This window comes from Coregonus lavaretus, assembly GCF_964263955.1.
Source record: "Coregonus lavaretus genome assembly, chromosome: 22".
NCBI classification, from domain to species: Eukaryota; Metazoa; Chordata; class Actinopteri; order Salmoniformes; family Salmonidae; genus Coregonus; species Coregonus lavaretus.
This window is the reverse complement of record NC_140009.1, coordinates 2,857,292-2,878,777: the sequence shown is the minus strand read 5'-3', so window position 1 is coordinate 2,878,777 and position 21,486 is coordinate 2,857,292. Positions and strand designations below refer to the sequence as shown.

Below are 21,486 nucleotides of genomic sequence, written 5' to 3'. Positions count from 1 at the left end.
TGACAAATACATTTGGTTTGATTTGATTTTGATTTGATGAGGTAGTCACCTGCAATGCATTTCAATTAACAGGTGTGCCTTCTTAAAAGTTAATTTGTGGAATTTCTTTCCTTCTTAATGCATTTAAGACAATCAGTTGTGTTGTGACAAGGGAGGGGGGGGGTATACAGAAGATAGCCCTATTTGGTAAAAGACCAAGTCAATATTATGGCAAGAACAGCTCAAATAAGCAAAGAGAAACAACAGTCCATCATTACTTTAAGACACAAAGGTCAATATGGAACATTTCAAGAACTTTGAACGTTTCTTCAAGTGCAGTCGCAAAAACCATCAATCGCTATGATGAAATTGACTCTCATGAGGACCACCATAGGCATGGAAGATCCAGAGTTACCTCTGCTGCAGTGGTCTAAGGCACTGCATAGTGGTGCTAACTGTGCCACTAGAGATCCTGGTTCGAATCCAGGCTCTGTCGCAGCCGGCCGCGACCGGGAGACTCATGGGCGGCGCACAATTGGCCCAGCGTCGTCCAGGGTAGGGGAGGGAATGGCCGGCAGGGATGTAGCTCAGTTGATAGAGCATGGCGTTTGCAACGCCGGGTTGTGGGTTCGATTCCCACGGGGGGCCAGTATAAAAAAATATGTATTCACTAACTGTAAGTCGCTCTGGATAAGAGCGTCTGCTAAATGACTAAAATGTAAATGTAAATAAGTTTATTAGAGTTACCAGCCTCAGAAATTGCAACCCAAGTAAATGCTTCACAGAGTTGAAGTAACAGACACATCTCAACATCAACTGTTCAGAGGAGACTGTGTGAATCAGGCCTTCATGGTGGAATTGCTGCAAAGAAACCACTACAAAATGACACCAATAAGAAGTAGAGACTTGCTTGGGCCAAGAAACACAAGCAATGGACATTAGACCAGTGGAAATGTGTCCTTTGGTCCAAATTTGAGATTTTTGGTTCCAACCGCCATGTCTTTGTGAGACGCGGTGTGGGTGAACGGATGATCTCTGCATGTGTATTTCCCACCGTAAAGCATGGAGGAGGAGGTGTTATGGTGTGGGGGTGCTTTGCTGGTGACACTGTCTGTGATTTATTTAGAATTCAAGGCACACTGAACATTGATTATTTTCCATGAAGTCACTTTAATAATGTTTACATATCTTGCACTACTCATCTCATATGTATATCCTGTATTCTATAATATTCTACTGTATCTTAGTTCATGCTGCTCTGTCATTGCTTGTATATATTCTTAATTCCATTCCTTACTTAGATTGTGTGTATAGGGTATATGTTGTGAAATAGTTAGATATTACTTGTTAGATATTACTACACTGTCGGAGCTAGAAGCACAAGCATTTCACTACACCCGCCCTGCAATAACATCTGCTAAACACGTGTATGTGACAAATACAATTTCATTTGATTTGATTTGAAGGGAGAAGTAGCCCATCACGTGGTGGGCTAGGGGGCGTGGCACCCACGTTTAAATTCTGATTGTTGGCGACAGCGGAAGTTTCTAGGCATACTTGAAGCTGGGAAATAACTTATTGAATCGCAAAAACTAACGGTTTTTATTAGACTTTTATTTATTTTTTATCACGGACAACCACGCTATCGTCATCGGCTTGATTGAGTAACGTTTCGCTTTCTAGCGTCATAATTCTTACCGTAGTAAATTTGAAATGCCAAAAAATGTTAGAGCTAGCTTGCTAGCTACGTAACGCGTTGGCTAGCAAGGTCTAAAGATGTCGTCCTGGGATATCAGAAAGGTGTACTTGTACAAGTTACCACCAGTTGTCCTGTGCGAGTTCTCCGGTGTTATGGACAGTATCTCCGACGTGGACTGGGACAGATTCGGTAAGAAATGGCACTGACCGACATGCTAGTTAGTAGGAAATATAGTTTTTTTAAAAATGTAGCTCAGTTGGTAGAGCATGGCGTTTGCAACGCCAGGGTTGTGGGTTCGTTTCCCACGGGGGACCAGTATGGGGGGGGGAAATGTAGTCTCTGGATAAGAGGGTCTGCTAAAATGCCCAAAAATGTAAATGTTTAAAAAACTCTGTGCTAGTAGGAGCAGGTGCTGTTGGGCGGCAGGTAGTTTAGTGGTTAAGAGCGTTGTGCCAATAACCGAAAGGTCGCTGGTTCTAATCCCCGAGCCGACTAGGTGAAAAATCTGTCGATATGCCCTTAAGCAAGGCACTTAACGCTAATTGCTCCTGTAAATCGCTCTGGATAAGAGCGTCTACTAAATGACTAAAATGTAGGATAAGCTATGGTGTCCAAGTTGATGACGTATCTCGTCCGAACAGCCGAATGAACCCGAAGTCCAAGACGAAACCAAAATGTCGTCAGAATATATGCGGAAACTGTTCGGAATAGTTGCGGTTGGGAAGCATGCAGACGGCCCCTCGTCCGGGCTTGAGCAACAGTAGGGATTCACTTGAATATTACATCAATCATGCCAGTCAGATGCAAAATTGCATTACAAATTGCAAATCTGACAGATTTATTGCGTGATCTTCGATCATTTATGACTATTTCGAGGAAGTATATACCGGCCTACGTAAACTCAAAATGGACAAACACACTATTGCCCCTTTTTTGTCGTTTTTCAAGCCAAGGTCTTTTAAGGCCAGGCACCACAGGCTAATAGGGATTTTTTGTTTCTTTACTCTCATCAGACTGAAACTTTACCAGTTTTAAAGTATACATAAATACAAGATAATGTAGTATTACATGGGGTATATATATACCCCAAACGGATTCTCGTAAAAAAAAAGTATTATTATTATTTAACTCTGCTATGTCTGGGACTATATCTGTGTATGCTCTTCCATTAGCATCCCCATTGACTGTAGCCCTCTCTGAATCTCTGCAACTAAAGTGTGGGGGCGGGGGGGGGAAAGTACTTATGTCTGTCGACATTACAGTCATAACTGCAGGACTAAATATCAGCATGTTACCCTATGTAAATATCAGCATGTTACCCTATGTAAATATTAGCATGTTAGGCTCTGTTGTAGCCGGCCGCGACCGGGAGACCCATGGGGCGGCGCACAATTGGCCCAGCGTCGTCCAGGGTAGGGGAGGGAATGGCCGGCAGGGGATGTAGCTCAGTTGGTAGAGCATGGCGTTTGCAACGCCAGGGTTGTGGGTTCGATAAAATAATGTATGCGCTAACTGTAAGTCGCTCTGGATAAGAGCGTCTGCTAAATGACTAAAATGTAAATGTATGTAAATCAGGGGTGTCAAACTCATTTTAGCTCAGGGGCCACATGGAGGAAAATCTATTCCCAAGTGGGCCGGACCGGAAAAATCATGGTATATATAACTTAAAAACAACAACTTCAGATTGTTTTCTTTGTTTTAATACGATCAACATAAAGCTGGAGCCTGAGGACAGTGTGTCCAAAATAGTACAAGCACAACATCACTATTAATCATAAAACACGTCAAGTTTATTTGAAAATTCTAAAGAAAAAGAACACACAAACACACAATGCCTCAGTGATTAACAGAACTGTTTCACAGATCACAGAACTATATCAGGGTGTAATTTCTCAGGCAGAAATGTAGATAAAAATAATGAAATCCTGTTCCCCAAACAAGTGCAAGAACCACAGAGTCGAGAATAGGTTAAATATACAAATAAAATAAAATCAATTAAAAACAATAGCACATCAACATAAAAACATCAACATAAATCTGAAAGCGTTGCTCAAACTCCCGTAACAGTCCAGTTATTTTATCTTTGAACCGCTTCATGTCTGCCACATGTTGGGTCGCGCACACATTTTTCAGACAGGGGATGTGAGCTGCATCACCACCGGCAAGTTGCGTCTCCCACAATGACAGCTTCAACTTGAAAGAACGTATGCTGTCATAATACTGCGTGACAACTTTGTTGCGCCCTTGCAGCTGTTTGTTCAAGTTATTCAGGTGCTCTGTAACATCCACCATAAATGCAAGGTCCTGCATCCATTCTGCGGAATGAAATTCTAACACTGGTTTGCCCTTTTCTTCCATGAACTGTTCAATTTCTTCTCGTAAATCAAAGAAACGCCTCATTACAGCACCTCGGCTTAACCATCTTACCTCAGTGTGGTATGGCAGGCCATAGATGTGGTCTTTCTCTCTGAGAAGGCTGTCAAACTGACGGTGATTCAGGCTTCTGGATCGGATGAAATTAACAGTTTGGATGACCACCTTCATGACGTTATCCATCTTTAATGACTTGCAACAAAAAAAAGCCTCCTGGTGCAAAATACAGTGAAAAGTCAAAAAATCACGTCCTCCATTTGCAGATTGCACTTTCTCTCTGAACTTTGTCACAACGCCTGCTTTTTTTCCCGATCATTGAAGGCGCACCATCTGTAGCCAGGCTGACAGCGCGGGACCAGTCCACTCCGACCCTGTCCAGCGCGCCAACGAGTGCGGTAAAAATATCAGCTGCTGTCGTTGTATCTGTCATCGGCACCAACTCCACAAACTCCTCGGTGACGGTCAATGTGTCATCAACTCCATGGATGAAAATGGCCAGTTGTGCAACATCTGTAATGTCCGTGCTTTCATCAATTGCAACCGAAAACGCAATAAATGACTTTACTTTTTGCTTCAACTGGCTGTCCAAATCCACTGAAAGATCGGAAATCCTGTCTGCAACTGTGTTTCTTGTCAGGCTGATATTTGCAAAAGCCTGCCGCTTTTCAGGGCACACAATCTCCGCTGCCTTCATCATGCATGTTTTTACAAATTCACCCTCACTAAATGGTTTTGAAGCCACTGCGATTTCATTAGCAATGAGGTAGCTAGCTTTCACTGCAGTGTCACTGATGTCTCGGCTGTGAGTAAACACAGACTGCTGTTTCTTCAGACCCGCCAACAGTTCATTCACCTTCTCTCATCTCCGCTGTCCTTGAAAGTTGTCATATTTGTCGGCATGAAGACTCACATAGTGGCGACGAAGGTTATATTCTTTCAGCACTGCAACATGCTCTGAACACACCAAACATACAGCTTTCCCATTCAATTCCGTGAATAAATAGGATGACAATTTTTCTTGGAGCACTCTGTGTCCACTTTTCTCTTTTTTGACAGAGACATATTGGGGCAATGAGGGTGCCAAAGCACATAATGTTAAAAGTAGAAGCCGTAATAAATATCGCGGGCAAAACAAAGTAGCTCATTGGCTGCACGTGCTTGACCTACTTGCTCTGCCCCGGTATAAACAGTTTGCTTGCTTAACACAATTGCTATTGCGCCATCCAGTGGACGCAATTGGAACAGCAGTTTATTTTATAGAAAAATGGCAGCGCATTTTTATACTTTACAAAAAAAAAAAAAATCTTTTTTTTTCTCTCAAAATCATCTCGCGGGCCGGATTAAACCCGTTTGCGGGCCTGATCCGGCCCGCGGGCCGTACGTTTGACACCCCTGATGTAAATGTTACCCTATGTAAATATCAGCATGTTACCCTATGTAAATATCAGCATGTTACCCTATGTAAATATTAGCATGTTACCCTATGTAAATATTAGCATATCAGCATGTATTTACTCAGTAATGACAGTAGGCTACAGCCCTACGACACCGTAGGCCTATGTGATAGTCTCGTTGTATGGTTATGTTTTCCTATCGCTCTGTCTATTTACTTTGATTACATTTGCTGGAGCAAGGAAATAAATATTATTAATACACAGCAAGTCACCTGACAATAATGGGCTACTCTCCCTTTTTATTGACCTGTCACTCTCCTGTCACGTCTCTGATATGAGCTGAGACTCAGGGAAGGAATCCCTTTGTTGATTTTCTTTAGAGCTGCATAACCAAGTCCAAGTTTGTGGGCTAGAAGAACCATCCTCACATTTATATCGAATGCCACATCTCCCCTGGAGCCCTCCTGCAGCCTGGAGGAAGTGTAAACACTCCTCCTAAATGCATCACGATCACCTTCAGTGTGCACATTCTATCATGACAGAATCCCTGGTTGGTGGGGTCTATAGTGATTTTCAGTCCAGTGTTTAGACACTAAGGGCAAATCAAATCATGTACATGTTGGTTTATTTGTGACATGTGGAATAAAAGAGACTGTTGGCTGGCTGCTGTCTGGTTGATTGCCTTTAGCTGGCTGCTGTCTGGTTGATTGCTGCTGTCTGGTTGATTGCTGCTGTCTGCTAGCTGGCTGCTGTCTGGTTGATTGCTGCTGTCTGCTAGCTGGCTGCTGTCTGGTTGATTGCTGCTAGCTGGCTGCTGTCTGGTTGATTGCTGCTAGCTGGCTGCTGTCTGGTTGATCGCTGCTAGCTGGCTGCCGTCTGGTTGATCGCTGCTAGCTGGCTGCCGTCTGGTTGATCGCTGCTAGCTGGCTGCCGTCTGGTTGATCGCTGCTAGCTGGCTGCCGTCTGGTTGATCGCTGCTAGCTGGCTGCCGTCTGGTTGATCGCTGCTAGCTGGCTGCCGTCTGGTTGATCGCTGCTAGCTGGCTGCCGTCTGGTTGATCGCTGCTAGCTGGCTGCCGTCTGGTTGATCGCTGCTAGCTGGCTGCCGTCTGGTTGATCGCTGCTAGCTGGCTGCCGTCTGGTTGATCGCTGCTAGCTGGCTGCCGTCTGGTTGATCGCTGCTAGCTGGCTGCCGTCTGGTTGATCGCTGCTAGCTGGCTGCCGTCTGGTTGATCGCTGCTAGCTGGCTGCCGTCTGGTTGATCGCTGCTAGCTGGCTGCCGTCTGGTTGATCGCTGCTAGCTGGCTGCCGTCTGGTTGATCGCTGCTAGCTGGCTGCCTTCTGGTTGATCGCTGCTAGCTGGCTGCTGTCTGGTTGATCGCTGCTGTCTGGTTGATCGCTGCTAGCTGCTAGCTGTCATCTTCATCTCAACTAATGTGCGTCTCGGCGCGCTGCTGCCGGCCTCCTCCTTTCCCTCCTCTACCTGTACTGCCACTTCCTGGATCGGCTGATCAGGCTCATGTTTTCTATCATTCACTGCTTTTCTCGCATTGGCCAACTGAGATCGCCTATTTTTATTCACATACAGTAGGTATTTTCTTTGAGAATTTCTAATTTTGTCTCTCTTTACGTGGATTCTTCGCGGGAGATATTTTCAAACAAGGAAATGCTGAGGCATTTTAACCAATCAGGTTGCCGGAAAGGGCCTTTTAAATGCCGGTAACCAATCGGATGTCAGGAAATTACTCATTTTTCAGCACGAAGCACTACATCTACAAAGAATATAGCCATGTATGGACTAACTAACGATATGCTCCGGAAAACAAGCTTTTGAATGATATGATTCAACGTGAAGATTTTTAAAAATAGCGGTTTAAGTTCATCATGAAACATGCTAACAAGAACAAAATGTATAAATAATAATATAATCTGCCATTTAGCAGACGCTTTTATCCAAAGCGACTTATAGTCATGCCTGCATAAATTTTTTTTTTTGTGTATGGGTGGTCCCGGGGATCGAACCCACTACCTTGGCGTTACAAGCGCCGTGCTCTACCAGCTGAGCTACAGAGGACCACAACGTATGCAGAGGAGCACAATGTATGCTAGGTGTAGTTGACGGCGATGGGAAAAAATGATACAAATCAAGTATTTATATACATTCTGATTTATTTGTACATTTTGTGAAATTATAGAAGTTGTAGATGGAAGCAAAATCACAATTTTTTGCCTGTGGTGCCTGGCCTTAAGGGATTATGTTTTGCCTGTGGTGCCTGGCCTTAAGGGATTATGTTTTGCCTGTGGTGCCTGGCCTTAAGGGATTATGTTTTGCCTGTGGTGCCTGGCCTTAAGGGATTATGTTTTGCCTGTGGTGCCTGGCCTTAAGGGATTATGTTTTGCCTGTGGTGCCTGGCCTTAAGGGATTATGTTTTGCCTGTGGTGCCTGGCCTTAAGGGATTATGTTTTGCCTGTGGTGCCTGGCCTTAAGGGATTATGTTTTGCCTGTGGTGCCTGGCCTTAAGGGATTATGTTTTGCCTGTGGTGCCTGGCCTTAAGGGATTATGTTTTGCCTGTGGTGCCTGGCCTTAAGGGATTATGTTTTGCCTGTGGTGCCTGGCCTTAAGGGATTATGTTTTGCCTGTGGTGCCTGGCCTTAAGGGATTATGTTTTGCCTGTGGTGCCTGGCCTTAAGGGATTATGTTTTGCCTGTGGTGCCTGGCCTTAAGGGATTATGTTTTGCCTGTGGTGCCTGGCCTTAAGGGATTATGTTTTGCCTGTGGTGCCTGGCCTTAAGGGATTATGTTTTGCCTGTGGTGCCTGGCCTTAAGGGATTATGTTTTGCCTGTGGTGCCTGGCCTTAAGGGATTATGTTTTGCCTGTGGTGCCTGGCCTTAAGGGATTATGTTTTGCCTGTGGTGCCTGGCCTTAAGGGATTATGTTTTGCCTGTGGTGCCTGGCCTTAAGGGATTATGTTTTGCCTGTGGTGCCTGGCCTTAAGGGATTATGTTTTGCCTGTGGTGCCTGGCCTTAAGGGATTATGTTTTGCCTGTGGTGCCTGGCCTTAAGGGATTATGTTTTGCCTGTGGTGCCTGGCCTTAAGGGATTATGTTTTGCCTGTGGTGCCTGGCCTTAAGGGATTATGTTTTGCCTGTGGTGCCTGGCCTTAAGGGATTATGTTTTGCCTGTGGTGCCTGGCCTTAAGGGATTATGTTTTGCCTGTGGTGCCTGGCCTTAAGGGATTATGTTTTGCCTGTGGTGCCTGGCCTTAAGGGATTATGTTTTGCCTGTGGTGCCTGGCCTTAAGGGATTATGTTTTGCCTGTGGTGCCTGGCCTTAAGGGATTATGTTTTGCCTGTGGTGCCTGGCCTTAAGGGATTATGTTTTGCCTGTGGTGCCTGGCCTTAAGGGATTATGTTTTGCCTGTGGTGCCTGGCCTTAAGGGATTATGTTTTGCCTGTGGTGCCTGGCCTTAAGGGATTATGTTTTGCCTGTGGTGCCTGGCCTTAAGGGATTATGTTTTGCCTGTGGTGCCTGGCCTTAAGGGATTATGTTTTGCCTGTGGTGCCTGGCCTTAAGGGATTATGTTTTGCCTGTGGTGCCTGGCCTTAAGGGATTATGTTTTGCCTGTGGTGCCTGGCCTTAAGGGATTATGTTTTGCCTGTGGTGCCTGGCCTTAAGGGATTATGTTTTGCCTGTGGTGCCTGGCCTTAAGGGATTATGTTTTGCCTGTGGTGCCTGGCCTTAAGGGATTATGTTTTGCCTGTGGTGCCTGGCCTTAAGGGATTATGCACAAGTGGTGGGAAAACTACCCAATTGTCATACTTGAGTAAAAGTAAAGATACCTTAGTAGAAAATGACTCAAGTGAAAGTCACCCAGTAAAATATTACTTGAGTAAAAGTCTGAAAATATTTGGTTTTTAATATACTTTAGTATCAAAACTAAAAGTATAAATAATTTCAAATTCCTTATATTAAGCAAACCAGACGGCACATTTTCTTGTTTTGTTTTATTTTACGGATAGCCAGGGGCACACGCGAACATTCAGACATCTTTACAAATTAAGCATTTGTGTTTCGTGAGTCCGTCAGATCAGAGGCAGTAGGGATGACCAGGGATGTTCTCTTGATAAGTGCATGAATTTGACAATTTTCCTGTCCTGCTAAGCATTCAAAATGTAACGAGTACTTTAGGGTGTCAGGGAAAATGTATGGAGTAAAAAGTACATAAATGTCGTTTTAAAATGTAGTGAAATAAAAGTTGTCAAATATAAATAAAGTACAGATACCCTCAAACTACTTAAGTAAAAAATACTTTAAACTACTACTTAAGTACTTTGCACCGCTGGTATGCAGCACACTCGTCCAGCCGAACTGAAGCATGCTGATGCATCACGTATCAAAATAGCAATTCTAAATTTGACACTCTCATTGCCCCCCCATAAAATAACTCCTCACTTGCTAAATAATGAATGAGTTGCTTGCCGAAACCCTCTCGCTTCGCCTCTTCCTCTCAGGTATAGCCTCTCGCTAGCTAGCTAGTAGTCATGCATGCGCTTTTGGGAATAGCCAAGCTAAAGCAGAGAGGAAGAGGTGAAGCCAGTATAGATCATATTTGCTTAAAGTTGATTTCCATTGACTATGAACACCAAATAAAGTTGTAAGTATCTTTGCTATGAACGGTATTGCTAGCTAGCTAGCTAGCTAGCTCAGTAAAAAAGCCATTATACAGATGAGACAGTTAACTAGCTGGATACATTATGAGCAGGACCCAAAGTTTTTCCTGGCCACATTACCTAATAAGGAATGACCTCTGGGGCCCTACGTATGACCCTGTAGGGCCCAGAGTTTCTCCCGATCAGGAAGAGCAGAGCGAACAACAGTAGTGCTGCTGACTGTAACTGAAGTGTATTATGGTGTGACTTGATCTCTAAACAATTATTGATTTCTATACCATTTTGTTATTGGTCCTCGATGGCAGCGTCCCATGTGTTGACGGACCAGACTGACAGACGTCTGGCTGAGAGGAGAGAGCGACGGACAGACTGGGTGATGAACCACTGGGCTCAGAGGAATGGAACAGTGGGAGAACTACTGAACGTGTTGGAGAAGCTGCAGCTGTTCAGAGCCAGAGACATCATCCTGGACTGTGAGTTTGACACAGACCTGGGCAGAAGGACGGACGTGTGCGTGCACAGACAGACAGACGGACGGACGCGTGCGCGGACGGACAGGACAGGACAGGACAGGACAGGACAGGACAGGACAGGACAGGACAGACGACCGTCCGACCGGGAAGAATCATTGTTCTTTATAATGGATGCTTCTGGAAGATGACTGTGTAAAGGCTTCTGTTTTGTTAATATAGGGAAGCCCAGTGGACAGCGGCCCTCTTCCACTCCACTTGCTGCCCCGTCGCAGGTTAAACTGGAGCCTCCCGTTCCCCCCTCTCACTTCTTCAACCCCCCTCCTAAAGCCCATCCTGCCAGCACTCTGACCACGAAGAGACTCTCTCCACCTGGTAACGTCTCTTCTCACTATACACTGCGCATACTATGCTTACAACACTGATTATTATAACACTTCTTACAAGATTTAGGCAGGTAGCTTAGTGGTTAAGAGCGTTGTGCCAGTAACCGAAAGGTTGCTGGTTCTAATCCCCGAGCCGACTAGGTGAAAAATCTGTCTGTGTCACTTAACCCTAATTGCTCATGTAAGTCGCTCTGGATAAGAGCGTCTGCAAAAAATTTTTTTTAAATAAATAAAATACAAAAATTCCACACTGCTTGTAATATGATTCTAACAAAGGCTTATAAAGTCTTATCATATTTTACACCATAGAATTACATATAGGATCTCTGTGTTTATAGGATCTCTGTGTTTATAGGATCTCTGTGTTTATAGGATCTCTGTGTTTATAGGATCTCTGTGTTTATAGGATCTCTGTGTTTTTAATATGTTCATAACACGGCTGTAAGGTATTTTATCATATTATTCACTGCTATCGTTGGTCCATGTAACCCAGTTTAAATTCACTGCTATCGTTGGTCCATGTAACCCAGTTTAAATTCACTGCTATCGTTGGTCCATGTAACCCAGTTTAAATTCACTGCTATCGTTGGTCCATGTAACCCAGTTTAAATTCACTGCTATCGTTGGTCCATGTAACCCAGTTTAAATTCACTGCTATCGTTGGTCCATGTAACCCAGTTTAAATTCACTGCTATCGTTGGTCCATGTAACCCAGTTTAAATTCACTGCTATCGTTGGTCCATGTAACCCAGTTTAAATTCACTGCTATCGTTGATCCATGTAACCCAGTTTAAATTCACTGCTATCGTTGGTCCATGTAACCCAGTTTAAATTCACTGCTATCGTTGGTCCATGTAACCCAGTTTAAATTCACTGCTATCGTTGATCCATGTAACCCAGTTTAAATTCACTGCTATCGTTGGTCCATGTAACCCAGTTTAAATTCACTGCTATCGTTGATCCATTTGACCCAGTTTAAATTCACTGCTATCGTTGGTCCATGTAACCCAGTTTAAATTCACTGCTATCGTTGATCCATGTAACCCAGTTTAAATTCACTGCTATCGTTGATCCATGTAACCCAGTTTAAATTCACTGCTATCGTTGGTCCATGTAACCCAGTTTAAATTCACTGCTATCGTTGATCCATTTGACCCAGTTTAAATTCACTGCTATCGTTGGTCCATGTAACCCAGTTTAAATTCACTGCTATCGTTGGTCCATGTAACCCAGTTTAAATTCACTGCTATCGTTGGTCCATGTAACCCAGTTTAAATTCACTGCTATCGTTGATCCATTTTACCCAGTTTAAATTCACTGCAATCGTTGATCCATTTTACCCAGTTTAAATTCACTGCTATCGTTGATCCATTTTACCCAGTTTAAATTCACTGCTATCGTTGATCCATTTTACCCAGTTTAAATTCACTGCTATCGTTGATCCATTTTACCCAGTTTAAATTCACTGCTATCGTTGATCCATTTTACCCAGTTTAAATTCACTGCTATCGTTGATCCATTTTACCCAGTTTAAATTCACTGCTATCGTTGATCCATTTTACCCAGTTTAAATTCACTGCTATCGTTGATCCATTTTACCCAGTTTAAATTCACTGCTATCGTTGATCCATTTTACCCAGTTTAAATTCACTGCTATCGTTGATCCATTTTACCCAGTTTAAATTCACTGCTATCGTTGATCCATTTTACCCAGTTTAAATTCACTGCTATCGTTGATCCATTTTACCCAGTTTAAATTCACTGCTATCGTTGATCCATTTTACCCAGTTTAAATTCACTGCTATCGTTGGTCCATTTGACCCAGTTTAAAGTGCTGTGCTATCGTTGGTCCATTTGACCCAGTTTTAAAGTGCTGTGCTATCAGATCGGTCTATGCTCCACCTTCACTCAGACTGTCTCTCCCTCCAGGACTGAGGGCTCTGCCCAAACCTGGCCCTCCACCCACAGAGCTGAAATCACAGGACCACAGAGGGACGTCTATAGACCAACAGGTGACGGAAGCCATTCAGTAGCAATCCATCAATCAATCAAATGTGCTCCGAGTTTACCAAACATTAGGAACACCTTCCTAAAATTGAGTTGAACTCCCCCACCCCCCTTTGCCCTCAGAACAACCTACATTTCTTCAATCTTTTGTCTTGGCCTTTCACCCTCTGAATGGCACACATACATAATCCATGTCTCAAATCCTTCTTTAACCTGTCTCCTCCCCTTCATCTACACTGATTTTGAAGTGGATTTAACCGGTGACATTAATAAGGGATCATAGCTTGGATTCACCTGGTCGGTCTATCGTGGAAAGAGGTGTTCTTAATGTTTTGTATACTCGGGTGTATTTTTATAAAACCCTTTTTTACAGTCTTGACAGATCAGATCGGATCTTTTGCCAATAATTGGGCGATACATCAAAAGTGGCCTGCTTGTGTAAACGCAGCCTTTGAAAGAAAAGCGGTGTGAGAGAGGAACTATAGTTGCTATTGTTAGATTCAGATGTAAAAAGCAGAATGAAATAGTTGACTTCAGGAAATGGTTGTAAAGTAGACCGAAACAATAAAACAGAACTAACACATATTTAGAACGGTTTGATTTCTCTGGTAGGCAGTCGGTCTCGACAATGACTACTCATTCATGGTTACTAATACCGGTAGTAGATGTAATTTATGTTCTATACCAAAGTATCTTTCTCATTAGTCTGTGGGTGATTGGGTCTTTCTCATTAGTCTGTGGGTGGTTGGGTCTGTCTCATTAGTCTGTGGGTGGTTGGGTCTGTCTCATTAGTCTGTGGGTGGTTGAGTCTGTCTCATTAGTCTGTGGGTGGTTGTGTCTTTCTCATTAGTCTGTGGGTGGTTGTGTCTGTCTCATTAGTCTGTGGGTGGTTGTGTCTGTCTCATTAGTCTGTGGGTGGTTGTGTCTGTCTCATTAGTCTGTGGGTGGTTGTGTCTGTCTCATTAGTCTGTGGGTGGATTTGTCTGTCTCATTAGTCTGTGGGTGGTTGTGTCTGTCTCATTAGTCTGTGGGTGGTTGGGTCTTTCTCATTAGTCTGTGGGTGGTTGTGTCTTTCTCATTAGTCTGTGGGTGATTGGGTCTTTCTCATTAGTCTGTGGGTGGTTGGGTCTTTCTCATTAGTCTGTGGGTGGTTGTGTCTGTCTCATTAGTCTGTGGGTGGTTGGGTCTGTCTCATTAGTCTGAGGGTGGTTGTGTCTTTTTGGAGGGTTGGGATCAAAGCAGAGGAAAATTGATCAATAAAGTCTTGTTCTTCTTCATTAGTGGTCTGACTCCAGAGGCCCCCTGCTGTCCAGTGCTATGTGTTGGCCGTTTGAGGAAGTCCAGAGAGGAACAGAGGACTTCTCCCAGGCCAGGCAGATAGGAGAGGGGGGTTTTGGACATGTGTACCGGGCTACCATGAGGAGTACTGACTACGCTGTCAAGAGGCTGAAAGAGGTATGCGACATGGGACTGCTCAGTCCTCTTCAGTGGTATCATGGAGGAAGATGGTTGATGTGAAGATATCTTGTGATGTAACCGTTTCAATCAAATCAAAGTATGTGTTGTGTAAGCAGGATACAACAGGTGTAAAACTGTCCAGCGAAATGCTTACTTACGAGCTCTTTCTCAACAATGCAGTGTTCAATATATAGGTAAGAAAGTAGAAAAAAACAGAATGGATCTTAACCCTTTTTACAATCGTGGGAATTGGCTTATATGGATGGGGCTACATTCAAATGTTTCTTACTGAAATATGAAAAGCATATGCGTTAACCATGTATTAATTGACATTTTGAACAGTTTGTAGATTATGGGAAATGTAATAGACCCAGGGTGAGGACACAAACGTTCACCTGCCAAAAGACTGAATCCAAACATTACACTGGTGATTTTTATGTGCATTTTACACTCACCGAACAGTTGATTAGTTACACCCCATGGAGTACAGCCTGGATTCTTCTGGGCGTTCTACAAGGTGTCGGGAAACGTTTCATAGGGATTTTGGGCAATGCTGACTCTATCGCATTACGCAGATTGGACGGCTGTACATTCACGCTGCGAGCGTCCCGTTTCATCTCATCCCAAAGATGCTCTATTGGGGTGAGGTCTGGGGACTGTGCAGGCCACTCAAGGAAACTGAACTTGCCGTCAGGTTCCGGGTGCCGTTTTTTTCGACTCAATTGTCCAGTGTTGGTGATCACGTGACCGTTGGAGCCGCTTCTTCTTGTTTTTAGCTGATTGGTGTGGAACCCGGTGTGGTCGTCTGCTGCAATAGTCCATCCGTGACAAGGACCAACGGGTTTTGTGTTCTGAGATGCCGTTCTGCACACCACTGTTGTACTGCGCCGTTATTTGTCTGTTTGTGGCCCACCTAGCTTGCACCATTCTTGCCATTCTCCTTTTGACCTCTCATCAACGAGCTGTTTTCGCCCACAGGACTGCTGCTGACTGGATGTATTTTTTTTTTTTGTCGCACCGTTCTCGTAAAACCGTAGACACTGTAGTGCGTGAAAAGCCCAGGAGGCCGGCCGTTTCATCAATAAAATACGATTGTGTTCGTTGTCCGTAGCTTATGCCTGCCCATACCGTAACCCCACCGCCACCACTCACCCACACGACGCCATACACGTGGTCTGCGGTTGTGAGGCTGGTTGGACGTCCTGCAGAATTCTCTAAAATGACATTGGAGGCGGCTTATGGTAGAGAAATGAACATTCAATTCTCCAGCAACAGCTCTGTTGGACATTCCTGCAGTCATCATGCCAATTACACGCTCCCTCAACTTCAGACATCTGTGGCATTGCGTTGTGTGACAAAACTGCACATTTTAGAGTGGCCTTTTGTTGTCCCCAGCACAAGGTGCACCTGTGTAATGATCATGCTGTTTTTAATCAGCTTCTTGATGTGCCACACCTGTCAGGTGGATGGATTATCTTGGCAAAGGAGAAAATGCTCACAAACGGGGATGTAAACAAGTTTGTCCTCAATTTGACATAAATGAGCTTTTTGTGCGTATGGAAAATTTCTGGGATCTTCTATTTCATCTCATGAAACATGGGACCAACACTTTTACATGTCGCGTTTATATTTTTGTTCAGTGTATATACGTTTTTTTTTATTTTTTTTATACGTTTTGTTTGTTTGTTTACGTGATCCGGGCCTAAAACTAACACCCGCCACCTGACAAATGCGGGTAGATTTTGGCATTGGGCGGGTAAGATGTCTATTTCACAGTCCACGTTGGCGGGGGGTGGTCAGGGCTCCACGGTGCGAGCATTTCATTCGCGTTTGTGAATAAAATAGTCAAGTTTGATCACATTTATAAGTGATATGCTGCAGTAGTAGCTGTTTGCAAAGTATTTCTGTCGTTTTTGTTTCATAGCTGGTCAAATAATCGCGCGCAAAGTACGATTTTATGAATCCTGTACATCCCACCTCGCTCTTAAACTCTGCCGGGGGGCTTTGTGCACATGAAGGGCTGAGTGAAAGATGCATTTTTAGAAGAGCTTCTCATAAAATTAAAATTAAATATATATTATTATTATTATTAAAATATGGTCTACTTTACTTCAAACGAAGTGAGACTTTGTCCTCGTGTTTCTTGGCTATTTACATAGTTTTTGTTCACAAGCCAGGTTGTTTTTCCCAGTGTTTGAGTTTCAGCTGTTAGAGGAAAGAAGACAATACTTCTACTAGTCCGACTCGATCTCACTTGACTTGAGTCACGTTATATATATATATATATATATTTATATATATATTTTTTTTCACCTTTATTTAACCAGGTAAGCCAGTTGAGAACACGTTCTCATTTACAACTGCGACCTGACCAAGTAACGCCCTTACTGGGGCAGGTGAACATTTTTGTCTCATCTGTGATATTTTGGTTAAAAGACTCAGGTCACAAAAAAAATATTAAGCAATATACCACATTTTACTTCTTACTAGGAATACATTTATTGTTTTAGAAACATTTACAAAGCATGCTCATAAAAAAATATATATATATATATATTTTTAAGAGAAACAGATTTTGTTGTCATAGAAAGGAGACATGAGTGCATTCAGGTGCTGCGGTATATTTCCTTCACAATAGACAAACATGGGCTCATTCTGTTCAGAACAACCCAGGGTATGACGCCATGTCACCTTGTAACTGTAAATCAGACCTGGTGATCATAAACGTTGACACTGTATATGATATGAGTATTATGATATGGAAATGTGAAGTGCACATTTGTTGCTTGTATGACATCAAAGAGGTATTTAGTCTAATCCTCAACTTCTCATCTTTCAGAATACATCAAGTCCTCATTTAATGTGCAGCATTTCCCTCACTCAGTGTTATGTGAATTATTCAACAAACTATTTCAGTGTCTCTGTGCGTCTCCCAAAAGGATCAAGAAACGGACAGAGTCCCGGTCTGCGTAGTCAGAGATGTTTATTCAATGAGAATTCTGCCATCAGTTCACACACACATACACACATACATACATACATACATACATACATACATACATACATACATACATACATACATACATACACACACACACACACACACACACACACACACACACACACACACACACACACACACACACACACACACACATATATACATACATACATACATACACACACACACACACACACACACACACACACACACACACACACACACACACACACACACACACACACACACACACACACACACACACACACACATACATACATACATACATACATACATACATACATACATACATACATACATACATACATACATACATACATACATACATACATACATACATACATACATACATACATACATACATACATACATACATACATACATACATACATACATGCACTCTTCCAAGCCTAACAGTCTCTCTCCTCCCTAAATTCCTCAGTTATCTTGGTTTCCCAGTTGTCTGTAGCCAGTTCTCCTTGTCCTTTGTTGTCTGGCCTAACTCCTACTCACATTGCTAAATAGTAACACAATGTAATCTCAACTTGCCCTACACTCACACATTTCCAGGTAGTTGATTCTAACACATCTCGCACGGTTTCGGAGTGTAATAATTAGTCACTACTAAGAAAGTACTAATCATACTTAAAAACAAGAACATTTCACAACTATATTTAAGGGTGGAACATTTTAGTCATTTACTTTTAACCTGTGTATATATTTTAATTTCTATATCACTCAAGACAACAAAACATTTTACAGAAGTTGCCCAATTAGCGGCAGGGATGTGGGCAACTTCTTGTTGCGTGTGCTGCTCAGGTTCAGAATGACTGTCAGTCACAACCCGTATACGAGAACCAGTGTAAAGGGTTAAAGAGCACTGAATCAATACTAGGTCAGATATCTAAAAATATACAACATCTAAGAATAAAAACAAAGTAAAACACAGGAGAATGTACACTATACAAGGTCAGTACCTTTTTATAGTATGTTATCAATGTGCAGGGATACAATGGTAGTAGGGGTTAGATACTTTTGTTAATGTAGTGTATGTGGACACCTGCTTGTCGAACATCCCATTCCAAAATCATGGACATTAATATGGAGTTGGTCCCACCTTTGCTGCTATAATAGCCTCCATTCTTCTGGGAAGGCTTTCCACTAGATGTTGGAACATCGCTGCCATTCAGTCACAAGCATTAGTGAGGTTGGGCACTGATGTCGGGCGATTAGGCCTGGCTCGCAGTCGGCGTTCCAATTCATCCCAAAGGTGTTCGATGTGGTTGAGGCCAGGGCTTTGTGCAGGCCAGTCAAGTTCTTCCACACCGATCTTGACAAACCATTTCTGTATGGACCTCGCTTTGTGCACGGGGGCATTGTCATGCTGAAACAGGAAAGGGCCTTCCCCAAACTGTTGCCACAAAGTTGGAAGCACAGAATTATCTAGAATGTAATTAATTGTATGCTGTAGCATTAAGATTTCCCTTCACTGGAACTAAGGGGCCTATCCCAAACCATGAAAAACTGCCCCAGACCATTATTCCTCCTCCACCAAACATTACAGTTGGCACTATGAATTCGGGCAGGTAGCGTTCTCCTGGCATCCGCCAAACCCAGATTTGTCCATCGGACTGCCAGATGGTGAAGAGTGATTCATCACTCCAGAGAACGCGTTTCCATTGCTCCAGAGTCCAATGGCGGCGAGCTTTACACCACTCCTGCCGACATTTGGCATTGCGCATGGTGATCTTAGGCTTGTGTGCGGCTGCTCGGCCATGGAAACCCATTTCATGAAGCTCCCTTCAAACAGTTATTGTGTTGACGTTGCTTCCAAAGGCAGTTTGGAACTCTGTAGTGAGTGTTGCAACTGAAGACAGACGATTTTTACGAGCTTCAGCACTTGACGGTCCCGTTCTATGAGCTTGTGTGGCCTACCACTTCGCGGCTGAGCCGTTGTTGCTCCCAGACGTTTCCACTTCACAATAACAGCACTTACAGTGGACCGGGGCATCTCTAGCAGGGCAGAAATTTGACAAACTGACTTGTTGGACAGGTGGCATCCTATGACGGTGCCACGTTGAAAGTCACTGAGCTCTTTAGTACGGGCCATTCTACTGCCAATGTTTGTCTATGGAGATTGCATGGCTGTGTGCTCGATTTTATACACCTGTCAGCAACGGGTGTGGCTGAAATAGCCGAATTCACTAATTTGAAGGGGTGTCCACATACTTTTGTATATACAGTGCATTCAGAAAGTATACAGCTATTTTCAGGTCTCTCCAGAGATTTACGATCGGGTTCAAGTCCGTGCTCTGGCTGTGCCACTCAAGGACATTCAGAGACTTGTCCCGAAGCCACTCCTGCGTTGTCTTGGCTGTGTGCTTAGGGTCGTTGTCCTGTTGGAAGGTGAACCTTCGCCCCAGTCTGAGGTCCTGAGCGCTCTGGAGCAGGTTTTCATCAAGAATCTCTCAGTACTTTGCTCCGTTCATCTTTCCCTCGATCCTGACTAGTCTCCCAGTCCCTGTCGCTGGAAAAACATCCCCACATTTTATTTTTATGCCAACATTTCTTTATCTGTTTTCACTTCGTCAGTATGGGGTATTGTGTGTAGATTTGAGGAAACCTTTTTAAAATCCATTTTTTTTAAAATAAGGCTGTAACGTAACAATGTGGGAAAAGGGGAAGGGGTCTGAATACTTTCCCAATGCACTGTATAGTGTATGTATACGTAGGCAGGGGTAAAAGTGACTGGTTAGCAGGATAAATAATAACAGGAACAGCAGCGTGAGAGTGACATTGTGCTTGTGAATAGAGACCTGAGAGTATGAGTCAGTGCGGGTAGTCTGTGGAGATAGAAGCTGTCTCTGCGCATGTTGGTCCAAGACCTGATGCTCCGGTACCGCTTGCCAGACGGTAATGGAGAGAATAGTCTGCGGCTGAAGTCTTTTGGCAATTTTTCCGGGCCTTCCTCAGACACTGCTCGGTATAAATGTCGACTGATGATTTACTTTTATTATTTCTGTTTTTAAACTGGTCAGTAAATGTCATTTTGAATGATTTTTAAATAAAAGAAAGCCAGTAAAATGCTGTTTGTTAAATGGGATCTTGTTCGTGTCTCTTTGTAGAACTCTCTGCTAGACTGGAGCGTGGTGAAGGAGAGCTTCAAGACCGAAGTGGAGAAACTATCACAGTAAGCTGACAGTCCATTCTTAAACTCTTGTCTTAGAACCTCTCCTTCTTTATCTCTGACATCTCACTTTAACATCGTTCTGCTTTCAATTCTTCTTGGTTGTCTCTCTTTTCTAAGAAGTTATCTGTGTAGGAAATAGGCCTGGCCCCTACAAAAAAATAAAAAATCTTGGTCAACCAAGAGTCGTGTGTTCTTTCGACCAATCGACTGGTCGAAATTTTTAAACATAGATTTTTTTCCTTTATATAGACACACCCTATGTGTTTTAGTAAAATCAACTATATGTAGGCTACTGAGCTTGTTTGATGCTTTAAGCACTGCGATTTTTTTAATAATGAAGACACAAATGACTCAAGAGGGAGCGAGAGATCAAGATGGCATAACCAGAAGAAAAAAAAGCTGTTCCCGAACCACCACCCTCCCTTTGCTGCTGGCCTTTGCAGATTCTGCCATTACTTTTCCGAAGTTGCCTGTAATAGAATACACCTGGGACCGGCCACCTTTTCCATTTTGCCAATTTATCTTACCAATTCTACCGATCTGTTATAATTTTCATATGCACATTTTCGTGGAACAGTTAAATTTATTTTATAAAAAGTATTTGTATCTTAAAACGATTGTCATGTGATTTAATGTAAATTCTATCTAAACGAAGATTGTAGAAATCTAAAAGTATATAAAAACTATAAAAATAGCCTAAATAAAGCGAACCAATAATAACATTGCACCTGCAGGTAGAAAATATTGGTGATAAAAAATTAATCACATTGGCTACGCATGGCCTGTCTGCAATGAACTTGAAACATTGTATCAACTATCAACCTGGTCCAGCCCAA

General features: G+C 43.2%; 1 protein-coding gene across 2 annotated transcripts in view; it reads left to right on the top strand.

Annotated features, from left to right (window-relative positions):
• The first annotated feature begins 1,491 nt into the window (after positions 1 to 1,491).
• The window catches only part of LOC311149599 (interleukin-1 receptor-associated kinase 1-like), a 38,883-nt gene continuing 18,888 nt past the window's right edge, over positions 1,492 to 21,486 (top strand). The window contains exons 1-6 of one of the 2 annotated variants that reach the window (XM_084186774.1): positions 1,492 to 1,867; positions 10,423 to 10,590; positions 10,810 to 10,962; positions 12,903 to 12,985; positions 14,262 to 14,435; positions 20,586 to 20,650. In XM_084186774.1, the coding sequence (XP_084042900.1) occupies positions 1,756 to 1,867; positions 10,423 to 10,590; positions 10,810 to 10,962; positions 12,903 to 12,985; positions 14,262 to 14,435; positions 20,586 to 20,650 (755 nt within the window). In that variant the 5' untranslated portion in view covers positions 1,492 to 1,755. The remainder of the gene's footprint in view (positions 1,868 to 10,422; positions 10,591 to 10,809; positions 10,963 to 12,902; positions 12,986 to 14,261; positions 14,436 to 20,585; positions 20,651 to 21,486) is intronic. The other variant, XM_084186773.1, reaches the window with a different exon arrangement.